The sequence below is a fragment of the Rhineura floridana genome, chromosome 2 (assembly GCF_030035675.1).
Source record: "Rhineura floridana isolate rRhiFlo1 chromosome 2, rRhiFlo1.hap2, whole genome shotgun sequence".
NCBI classification, from domain to species: Eukaryota; Metazoa; Chordata; class Lepidosauria; order Squamata; family Rhineuridae; genus Rhineura; species Rhineura floridana.
This window is the reverse complement of record NC_084481.1, coordinates 39,109,198-39,121,216: the sequence shown is the minus strand read 5'-3', so window position 1 is coordinate 39,121,216 and position 12,019 is coordinate 39,109,198. Positions and strand designations below refer to the sequence as shown.

Below are 12,019 nucleotides of genomic sequence, written 5' to 3'. Positions count from 1 at the left end.
TGTATTGTTCCAAAGTGGGAGCAGTTCCCTACAGGATGCAGGACCATGCAGAATGCTCCATGTTGGCATATGATATGTTTTGGGTGAAGACAGATGTAAAACAGTATTTCAAGAGACCAGCAGAGGCAGTTTGATAGCACTGCTGTTAAAATGCAAGTGTATTTCCCCCCTGTAATTCAAGGACTGAATTTCTGATTTGGTTATATTATGGGAAGAGGAACAGGATTTGAGCCAGCTTCATCTTGCTTAATCAAGAATAACCTTTTGTAGGCCACAACGCCAGGCAGTTGGGATGTGGGGGGTAGGAAAGTGTTGAAAAGTTTTGCATGCTTTCTGCTTCCAGCAAATCTGCTTGACGTTCAAAATTTCTCTAAACAAAAGCATTGAAACCTGAAAAGTAGATAAAGTAAGGTTGGAAGTATTTAGATTAAAAAATATTCCTGATTTCCTGTTAAGGCAAAGAATTTGAGTAGTTCTAGTTTCTCGTTTATTGGCCTCCAATAGGCATTCTGTGTCACAACAATAATAGGGCCATCTAATTTGAAAAGTGAAGTTCTGATGCACCAATTGTCCATAATAATATTAAAAATAATGTTGCCTACTTTACAAATCAGTAGTACATGTTGCATTTGCAGAACTGTTACGTAAAGAAATAATCATAGCTCCGGTTCACAGGCCCTCTTGCACAACAACATACTGCAGACAGGGAGGAGCCATTCCTCAGTGATAGGCCACATACTTTGTATGTAAGAAGTCCAAGGTTCAGTTCCCAGCATTGAGACTCCTTCAGGTGTCTGGTAACAGGGATATGAAATATGACTGCTAGAGACCTTGGCGTACCAGTGCTAGAGAGCACCATACTGGGCCAATGGCAGCTTCATATGTAGCTTGTAGGTTCTCTGTAACAGAAGCTTCATGCTACTGATTCTAACAGCTGGGCTATCTATTGGTCAGGTCAAAATTTACTCTTTTTTCAAATGGAGGCTACTTGGAAAAGGATTCACATGGTGCCCTACCATGCTCGTGGTGTAAAACTGTAGCTCTCTTTATCATACGAATTTTCTTCCTGCTCATTGAGTTTCCAGACTAGCAAGACTCTCCTCCAGCAATAGGGCAAATGGTGGTGTGGAAATACTCTGAACCAGGCAGAAGAAACTTGTGAAGCCCAGACACTAAGTGTAATGGCAGTAGTTTGTGTAAGGCACCACTTCTAGCGGCAGCTCAGTAAAATGTAGAGCAGGCCTTAGTCCACCCGAGAAACAGTGATTAGAGCTGTGAGAAGTGACAGTGCTGACCATCTTTTGGCAGTGCAAGCATGGTGTCAAACACAATGTGCATGATCACCATGGTCACAGTGTGCATGTATCACCAGTAATTGGAGCCACCTTCAGGAGCTACAGGCACGCTCTTCTGTATTAAGAGGACCTTGTTTTTGTTCAAGAAATGTTAGCTACTAACTTTGTCTTGCCTATTAATGCAGGCTCCATGCCAACCAACTATGAGCGTTATTATGGCTTCACAAGGTTTGCCATTGAGCTGAATGAGTTAGATCCTGCACTGAAAGATCTTCTTCCAAGAACAGATGCACGATTCAGGCCAGACCAAAGGCAAGAAGCCCCTTTTTTTGTTTATGCCCCATGGCTGCTTTAAAATGTAGATTCTCGATTACATCTGGTTTTAGAACTCCCAACATTTATTCCAGGGGCAGGGAACCTTTTTCTTCCCAAAGGCCTCATTCCCTCCTGGACCATCTTCTGGTGGGTGAGTATGTCCAGACGTAAAAGTGGGCAGAACAACAGATGCAACTTGTGAGTTTGTACAGTTGGCTACTTTCCAGCCAGGCAAAAGACAGAGATTCTCCCTGTCAGGACCCCTCCTGTATCTTCCACCCGGTCACAGTCCCACCTCAGGATTCTGGTCTCTTAACAGTTCTCTCACCGACCCTAGCACAGATCTCTCAAGATCCCACTACTAGGCAGCACCACCTGACACTCCCTGTAAACAATATTGCCTTGAGACTGTGCCTTAGTCTCCTCCTGGCTTATTGCTACGTTATGTCTGGGTGCACTTACAGGCCACAACCCCCCTGTATCTTTGTGGCTATAAAGATTACAGCCCTGGGTTGTTTTGGATACCTGATGATGTTACACTATCTCTTCACCGCTGCCACCATTGATACTGTTTCCCAACCTTGGTATATGCCCTGCCCACCCTTCTGGTCTGTGTAAACCCAGCCAAGGATCAGCAGTTTTGGTAAACCAAGAACTATTTATTTATTTACACAGGGAATAACAACATTACTTAAAGGTTTAGTCAACATGCGTGTGGTTTCATAAGATATGTTACTCTTTATATTTCTTAATCATAAATAACCTGCCTCACTACCCGTCTAAATCCAATCCACCCAACAACCCTCTCCAAAAAACCCTCTCAGAACTCCAGCCCAGAACAACTGTCATCCTCTCATTTATACTTTCAGACACTCAGACGTTCAGCCAATCATCATACAAGATTCTTCAGCATTCCAACCCATGTACTCTCCCCTCACTCAGTCTACTTACCACATATACTCTAATAAACCCGCACTACCATATTTACAGTAATTACATTTACAGGGGCATCACACTCCTCTACACAGATATGCGCGCACACTGTCCTTCCAGGGAAGCAGGATATATTGTCCCAGTTCAAGGACACATTCCAGCCAGGCAAAAGCATTCAAGGAGGGTGCAGAGCACAACTGATGAGGGGTGTGGCCTGGATGGAATCTCAAGGGCTGCATAGAGACATGGAGGGCCACATTTGACCCCTGGACCTGAAGTTCCCCACCTCTACTTTAGCTGATTGATCTGTTACATAAATTGCTTGGAAAAAAACATGGATCAGCTAAAAGGCTGCCCCAGATTAATCAGGAAGATTTGGTATTTTTATTCACAATTTATTTATAAATAATAATAATAAATAAATGCTGCAGAGTACAGCCACTGTCTTAGAAGAAGCATTCCTCTTCACTCACACACAAGAGGGACTGATTCTTTCAAGACAGGGCCTGAATTGGCATGGACTGCATATTCTAAAAATAAAGTTAAGCATGCTGCTTGTTCAAAACAATTGGTTTTATTTGTATGAATTTCTGCTGATTTAATCAGTAAATCCAGTATGTAACTGACTAAAACTTTAATCATTAAAGATTTCTTTAATTAATTAATTAGGTGACATCGCTGTTAATTATATCTGAACTACATTTTCTGGAATGTATGAATTCAGCAACTCTTGATGGGTTAGCTTGGTGTCTCTGGGGTTTTATTTTGTTGTGGTTGTCATCGTCCAGTGCTTGAATGTTGGTGTCTACTGAAAGTTCCAATTGCTTTACTGTAGGCTTTTGGAAGAAGGGAATTTAGAAGCAGCAGCAGCAGAAAAACTGAGAATAGAAGAACTCCAGAGAAGTCGGAGACGCTACCTAGAAGAAAATAATATGGAACATGTACCAAATTTTTTTAAGTATGTGAAGTCAGGAATATGTTTATTTCCTGCTAACAGATGCACCACCAGCCTGGTAACGTAGGAGGAAAGTTTAAATAGAAGATATTTAGTTTTACTCTCAGTATGTTTTCTTTTTTAACTGGATTGAGGGGTTGGCTGGCAGCTGTAAAAGCACTGTTTTAACAATTAACATTTACAAAAATATTTTCAAGAGTTAAGATAATTTCCTTCAGCATTGGAAAATGCATAATGTTAGGTTGAAAATGTCGGTTTCTTCTCATTGTGCAGGGTGGGAGATTTCCAAAAGGAAAACAAAAACTGACTATAGGCCTTCTTTGGGTGGGGCCTCTTGTTTGAGATAATGCTGGTCCAAGGGTTCAGATTGACATCAGCTGATCAGTACTGACAGGGAGCCCCACTTGTGAAGGAACAATTGGGAGCTCACTTTAAGGTCCTGATTGTTCCTTTGTATCCCCATCCATATCTGCCCCACACCTGATCTCACATATGTCCTTTAAAAAGCTAAAATGCTGTCAGTTGTCCAGTTTGTGGGTTGAATTCAGTTCCTATACTGTCTCTTCCCTACCAAGCAACTGATTGATAGGATTTTTGCTTTTTATAAAGGGCTCTGCAGGCACTGTGTTGCATGGGAGTATAAATCTGTTATTTTTAAAGGCATTTCTGAATTTATTTTGTCTAATAGAATTTGTTTCTTTTAATTTTGCAGAAAAGTTACCGATGCCAATCAAAGAGAAGCTTGGGTTTCTAATGACATGTATTGGGAACTTCGAAAGGATCCTGGCTTTAGTAAAGTAGAAACTCTCAAACTCTGGTAAACTGAGAATGTAGATCTAGTAACATATCACTCTTTAAAAACAACTATGCACAACATGTTTCTTATAGCTGAGGTTGATTTGTGGGCCTGCAGGAAACCTTTCCTTTGCTTTTATATTCATCTTTATAAATGGACTTCCAAAAGTGCATTAGCCCAGACCCTGAACATTTCTGTAACAGTCATTAAATTAAGGGTGAAAAAAACAATACACCCTTTAAAGATTGAGGCATGGAAAATGCAGCACAAGAGAAGCATGTACTGAGTTAGCCAAAGATGCTTTGAAGAGTGATGCTTAAAATAGTCATGGAAAGTCCCAAAACAAAACAACATTTGTTTTAATTGACTTGTCTAGAATGTCTACCCATGCTATTATTAAATCTTGAGCCCCAAGACTTGTTTATATCTGGCATCAGGTTAGTTTCTTGCTGTGATGTGCTTGGACTGGCCATGTTGAAAAAGACATAATGCTTTTCTGGAAGCTCTTCCCATTCATATGCCATTGTTCATGCCTTAAAAACAATGTGAAGTTGTACATTAAGTCATTTTAAAATATGTATTCTTCTTAGACATTTGTCAAGGGCAGATTTTTAAAGCATTAGGATTTTGTTCATATTATAAATAATGGTGAAAGTGTATTATTTAAAAGGAACTCGTGGACATTCAAAGAAGCTGAATGTTGGAAGATTCAGGACAGACAAAAGGAAGTACTTCTTTACTCAGTGCATAGTTAAACTATGGAATTTGCTCCCACAAGATGCAGTAATGGCCACCAGCTTGGATGGCTTTAAAAGAAGATTAGACAAATTCATGGAGGACAGGGCTATCAATGGCTACTAGCCGTGATGGCTGTGCTCTGCCACCCTAGTCAGAGGCAGCATGCTTCTGAAAACCAGTTGCCGGAAGCCTCAGGAGGGGAGAGTGTTCTTGCACTCGGGTCCTGCTTGCGGGCTTCCCCCAGGCACCTGGTTGGCCACTGTGAGAACAGGATGCTGGACTAGATGGGCCACTGGCCTGATCCAGCAGGCTCTTCTTAAGTTCTTATGTTCTTAAACCCAAATGGATTGTAAAGGAAAGCGATCAAATAGTACATGCTTTGACTTTGGTGGGACTTGGTTGTATGGTCAAGTTGAAAGGAAACTGGCTTATTTTGTAACAACCTTGGCAAATGAATTCAAGGTCATATTCTCAATGCCTAATGCTGTGATAAATATACCATCTCTTACCATGACTTCCCATGGCTTCACGCTGACTCATTTTCTCATAAGTCTTTATACAATTGGAATTCCCTGAAGCTTCGCACAAGTGTTATCCACTAAAAGATAAGTGTCTGGCTTCTCTCCTGGAGGTGGAAGATCATCCTGATAGCATATATAGTCATGTTCTCTTTTGTACACAATATACTTTTGTTGCCCATCTCTTTGGGGTTTTGTGGGGAAATTGACTTGGCATATGCAGCCAAGTTCTTGGTAGCATCTTGCTACTGTTAATAATGCTTTTATGCAAAATTATATTTTACAGTTTTTCAGAAAGCAATTATATTTTTGGACGAAGAAGCAAAACCTAACTGGTTGTTGTGTAGCACATTTCAGTGATATGTGTGGAAAGAGCCTGGATGACTTCTCTCTTAAAGTGAAGAGGCATGCTTTGCTGTAGCCAGTATTATTAGATAAAAATCTTAATGCTTTTTTATTTAGTCTTGTCTTTCATTCATGCTCAGTGAATTAATTGACTCTACTTCCATCTCATGGGCATGATACAAAAGATATCTTTGTATAGATTGCAAAACAATATTTCTATATATACATGGCACATAATTCTACATATGCTTTTTCTTTTCATAATGCTTCTTAATATAAGTTCTCAATGGGGTTCCATAGAGATATAGAAGTGTCTCTTTCCATTATTTCCCAAAAGCAAATTAACACATATATACTGCACATTACTTATATATATATGTATATTTCAAAGCCCATAATTTCTTCTCTACAAGCATATCTGCCCAAGAATCAAGGAGTTAAAAATATGGTTTCTCCCCACAATATTACTCTTTGGATATACGATATTGTATGAGCATTAAATATCTGACCACAGCTTCTCTCTTGAGTTTCACTTGCAGCTTGGGATCTCTTTGGTTTGAATGAGGCTTAAAATAAATTCAAGACTATTCAGTGGTAATGACCACATCATCTAATTTGAAATTTGTTCTAGCAAAAGTTTTGTTTAACATTTCAGAATATCAGTTTTCATTTTCTAAACAGAGCAAATTCTCTAGCTTGCAGCTTTCTGGCTGTTGGGGTTGTAATACAAGACTGGAGGTGTGTTGATAGACTCTTCCAGAAAGACAGCCTGGGGCCCCTTGAACTATTTGCCACTCCCATAATTACAGCCTTCCTTACTCTAAATGCTTGCTGAACTCACTTCTTCCCTTCTGTAATTCAAATTAAACAAAGCAGCAAATTTGCTATCATAATGATAATTAAAAGTGATTGATTAAAGCAAGGGTGGATACAGATGTAACATTTTCAGAGTAGTGGGGTTGCTTTGGCAGCACCCTTGCTGTATTCAGTCCAAATATACCTTTAAGTTTTAGGGGCTGATCGCTTGGGGTGGAGAAAACAGTTCTGTATGTTTGCAACAAAAGCAAGCTCTGAACAGCCTGATTGACTGGGGCCCATGGAACACTTGGAAACAGTCTTCTCTTTCCCGTGGTGCTTTTTTTTTTTACTTTGGAAAAAACAGTTCCAAGGAAGAGAGAAAAAAACATTATGTACCTTTAAGAATTAATGAAAAGGCAGACAATCCTCCTGGAGCATGGGGTGAGGGACAAGAGAAGCAGAATTGATGGCTGACCTATTTTTGCTGGGATACACAGCTGTCATTCATATACAAGGGTGAGAGAATACTGGAAGCCTGCCACAGTGAACCATTCATTGACTCCTCTTTTTATAGCACATTTTTCATCACCACTATTTCCCCTCTCCGCTTTGTTCCAAGTCATTTCCTTGCTTGCAGATTCAGTTTTAATCAAATTTGTTTTTTAAGAATATCAGTAATATATACAAAAGCCATTTCTCTCAGTGTGGTTGTACGCTAGCATAGCCTCATGTAACAGGCTTGAGCTAGCCCAGGAATTTTTTTTAAAAAACCTCTCCCCTTCCCCTTGGAACATTTGTCCCACACACCTTCCTCATGCCCCATCACCAATGGCTTCTACAGTTCCCCTAGATTTCAGAAGTATGTTTATTATATGGTACAAGGACCTGCTGTTACCAGAACCATAAACTACCTAGTCTAAACACCTTGGGTTCACTGGGCTAATTTCTTTAGAGCCTGGACACTTTTGAATCCATTCAGTGCAGCACTTGGCTTGAGTTCCTGCTTTTTTATTAACTAAACTAAGTTTGGACAAAGGATATAATATTTATGCAAGATTAGCTTTATTAGAAATTCATGGATTCCAATCGTGCAAAGCAGTCATACATCACTTGCTGTGGATTTTATCTGGATCATTTTACACAGGGTGGCATGGCTGCTGTCACAAAAATGCTTCCCACTTCCACATTGCATTAGTTACATGTTGAAGAACTTTGTCATATTGTTTGCCTAGAACACCGAGGTAATGATCACAGCGGTGGCCTACCCTCATTGGAGAGACTGATGGTAGTATGGCAACATGGTAGCCAATTTCGGAAAAGTGGTTTTGTAGTATCATCCACATTGCAGAGATAATGTGTAAATTAAGCCTCAGTCATGAATATCATGCATTTTCTTATTTGAAACATGAATTTTTCATTGAATTACTTTTTCAAAAATACTATATGAAACATTTTTTAAAAGCTTATAAGCAGAATATACACATTAGTAACAAATAGGCAAAATAACACATTTAAAAATGAATATCATAGAACTCACTTAAGAAAGGAATATAGACCCTATCAGGCAGAAATGCAAAATATAATGTATTTCTGCAAGTGTCTGAACTCATATGATGTAGACTTTTCTTTATTAAATTTCCAGATTGGAAAATTGAGCTCTTCTGTACCCTGAGCCTCTTCCCTCTCCTGCAAGCTTCAGGAAAATCTCAAGAAGACATTGTATGATTTGCTTCCTTGTTAAAATGCTTTTTATTCACTGGAAAGCACTGCACCAAACTATGTCACAGTCATGTTCCCTACCAGAGCTCTGTATATATGCCCGTTTTCAAGCAAACTTCTACCCTCCCATTTTTCTATAACTGATGCTTCTCCCCCCCCCAAAGCTGGATATAACTGAAAAGGTCAAGAAAGTCTCTCACAGGGACTTGCTAAAACCAGGCTTTGTAGCATGTAAGAATTAGGAAAACTTGGCACTACACTACAAGGTCTTGGCATGCAATCACTACCTTTGCTGGATGAAGGCCCAATGTACTGATATACACTGAAGCAAAACCTACTTTTGTAGTTGTTTTATTTTTAGAGATATTCTGCAACAGTTCTTCAACAGAAAAAAAGACAAGTTGGGGGAAATCTTAGGTTCAGGTTTATTAAATTTATATGTCACTTCCCACTACAAACAGTCTTGAAGCAATTTACAACCAGAGCAAAATTAAAAGTATAATAATACATTATGCTGCAGTAATAGACATTTTCCCAAGTTTAGAGTTCACATATAGTGGTTGTGGTTGTGGAAAGGTACCTTTGAATTATGTTCAGTGTTGCATAGATAAGTGAACAAAGACCACTCTCAGACTATTAATCCACACTTTCATGATTTAATAAATTTCCATCATGTTTATCAGAATAGTGCCAATTCTGATACTGGAAAAAATCATTTATCTTTGTGGTATGTGAGAATTTGAGTGCAATCTATTAAAACAGGCATTTTCTCATTTACTTCAGTGGAAGGTGAATTGCCACCAATTCTTTGTTCAAGAGTTCTTGTTCTCCAACTAAATTACCACTGAATTACTTCCCTGTAAAATAACTTTCACTGTCAAGGGTTTTTTTTTTTGTGGGAAATCATTGTGAAGAAAGATATAAGTAATATGTCTTAAGGGCAATAGTTCAGTTCACTTTCATTTTGTATTTATGATTATTCTGTTAGAAAAAAGACAATGTTACCAAACCATGTGCTACATTTTGTGCAGTGTTTTGTTTAAATTCTAACAGACAACTTATAGCAAAATTACCATAGTAAAAGTTTAATTGTCTTTTAAATGAGCACAATCCAGTAAATAATCATTTTAAAGTTTGACTAACAATGGCCTTGTTCACACATCACTTTAACTATAGTTTAAAGCGAACTATGGTTTACTATTAATGTGCACTTCACTTGTTTCCTCCCCCTCCACTCCTTCCTTCAGTGTGGTGGTGAGGAAACATGACAGAGGCTTGTATGTATTATGTGTGAAGCAGTGCCCATGGTTTGTTTCCTCCAAACCAACCACAAGCAGTAAATCAGGAACAAACTTTGGCTGACCACTAGAACTAGTTCACACATAATACAAACCCAGCCTCTGACTTGTATCCTCCTCAGTATGCTGAAAGGAGGAGTGTGGAAAAACCTAAGCACACTTTTACTTTAAATAATTATTTTAAATTATGGTTTAATACAACATCTGATCCGGGCCATTAAAAGCAGTGAAATGGGACAATAATCATCCCTAACTTGAGTCAGCAGGAAAGAATTTAGGCAGCTGCCTTACAATGAGTCAGATCATTAGACCATGTAGTTCAGTATCAACTGCTCTGCCTGGCAGCAGCTCTTCATGGTTCCAGAGAAGGGCTTTCCCCAGACCTACCTGGAGATGTTGGGACCCTTAGGATCTTCTGCATGTAATTAAAGTGCTCTACAATTGAGCAATGCTCCTTTCCTTAAACTTTATGGGATCATAGAGTTAGTCATGATTTACTAGATTGTGCTCTGTGGCTGTAATTGAAAGAAGTGGCATTCAGGGTAGGGCAGAATGCATGTAGACCTGGAACCATTGCTTCCTCTGCCTGTCTCCACTGCCAAAGAAACAAGCCGCTGTTCTAAACGTGTTGTCTTCTCTTTGCCAGCGGGAACTGTTGTGGGAGCAAACAAAATGTGTCGCTCCAGTTACACACCATTTTTTTCCGTGTCTTATCACTTATTTGAATCATGTGTTTGTGGTGCTACTAAAAAGCACGATAACTGTGCCTCTTCAAATGAATGTTGTAGAGGAATGTTCCATTTGTAAGAAAAGAGGCCTCAATAAATTCACAGCAGTTATTTTTTAAAGTCATGTTTTTAAGCTTTCTGATTAACCTTTACTAAAGTTTAATTTGTTACATTTGTCTCCCAGCCTTCTTCCAAGGAGCTTGGGGGGGGGCTACATGGTTCCCCCCACGCCCCACATGCACATTTAATCTCCACGACCACCACTCTGTAGGTTAGAAGGAGAGACAGTGATCGGAACAGGGTCATCCAGCGAGCTTTATGACTGCATGTGCATTTGAACCCAAGTCTCCCCAGTCCAAACCGAATATTCTATTATACCACCCCAGCTTTCTACAGGATCAGACGGGTTTTGACCCGAGAACCTTCTGGCCTGAATACAGTTGATATCCCTGATGGTGAGCTTCTGAAGACATGAATAAGAATCATTAAGGCTGCAATACTAAACCTATGGAAGCAAGCCCCACTGAACACAGTTCCACTTTTCTTCTACTTAAACAATTACAGGATTGTGCTGCAGGTCTCTGCTTCTCCTATTGGGACTCAAACATAAAATCCACCCATAATTTTAAAAAAGTTATTGCACATGTAATGTGAAGTATTTGAATAGAAGTTCATACAGACATTTGAGTGTATTAATCTGGAGTTTAACAGAGATGATGGTTTATTTGCAGATTATAGTCTGTATATTTTATACTTTTACCATCAATTTAGAATGGTTCCTCCTAATCAGCTTTTAACTGACCTTTCCACCTTGCTTTCCCCAGTTCCAACTTGGCAACTGAAGAAGTAGGCTGCCGCATATGACTGTTCCTGCCTTTTTGTATAAAGCTTATTAAAAGTTTTATGCCATCATTTAAGTTTCTTCTTTAAAAAATTTCCCTGAACAAAAGATGCCATTGCTTCTTCGTTGACCTTATGAAGTGTCAAGCATTGCTTTCTAGCCCTCCAGAATGCTTAGTAATTACTGCTATGGATACAATTGTATATGACGGATATAAAACATTTCTTGTGGCCTTCTGTTCTAGCGAAGAATTGTCCTTCTTTGGAACCAAATAAAAATGTGTTTTATTGGAGCCGAAGTCAGAAGAAGAGTATTTTGTGTTATGTTGTTACTCAAACATTGCAGATAGTATTAGTCAAGAAGACCATGACACGAAGCTACTATGTTTTTCTTATTGCTGTGACCAGCATTCCACATATGCTTCAGTACAGAACCTGAGAATGAAAAATGACCAGAGAACTCTCTTGGTCTAGTCCAGGAAACTATGGGCATAGATGTATGCATGCAAGATGACTGGGCTTGTGTCAACAAAGTGTTGATACCTTTGAAGCTAATGGAAATGAACATGCTAATCTACATCTAGTGGTAGGTTGCTCAATATTGGTATACTGTCCGTCTTGTCTGCCCATACACACAAACACACAATGCTTGTTTTGTGCATCTGGTATATATGTCCAGAAAGTTAAACCTATCCTTTCAATCACACCACACAGTGGGCAACCTAGCATAGCTTCACAGGG

General features: G+C 39.2%; 2 protein-coding genes across 17 annotated transcripts in view; one reads left to right on the top strand and one right to left on the bottom strand.

The window, feature by feature from the left end:
* OSBPL6 (oxysterol binding protein like 6) overlaps window positions 1-11,566 on the top strand; it is a 167,815-nt gene extending 156,249 nt beyond the window's left edge. For 9 of the 16 annotated variants that reach the window (XM_061608360.1, XM_061608349.1, XM_061608350.1 and 6 more), the window contains 4 exons: window positions 1,481-1,607; window positions 3,379-3,501; window positions 4,211-4,315; window positions 10,623-11,566. In XM_061608360.1, the coding sequence (XP_061464344.1) occupies window positions 1,481-1,607; window positions 3,379-3,501; window positions 4,211-4,315; window positions 10,623-10,686 (419 nt within the window). In that variant the 3' untranslated portion in view covers window positions 10,687-11,566. Of the gene's footprint in view, window positions 1-1,480; window positions 1,608-3,378; window positions 3,502-4,210 lie in introns of all 16 variants that reach the window. The other 7 variants (XM_061608357.1, XM_061608363.1, XM_061608361.1 and 4 more) reach the window with 5 other exon arrangements.
* Window positions 8,843-12,019, bottom strand: part of PRKRA (protein activator of interferon induced protein kinase EIF2AK2) — a 34,051-nt gene continuing 30,874 nt past the window's right edge. Inside the window, exon 8 of the mRNA XM_061608369.1 lies at window positions 8,843-10,362. Within this exon, the coding sequence (XP_061464353.1) occupies window positions 10,208-10,362 (155 nt within the window). The 3' untranslated portion in view covers window positions 8,843-10,207. The remainder of the gene's footprint in view (window positions 10,363-12,019) is intronic.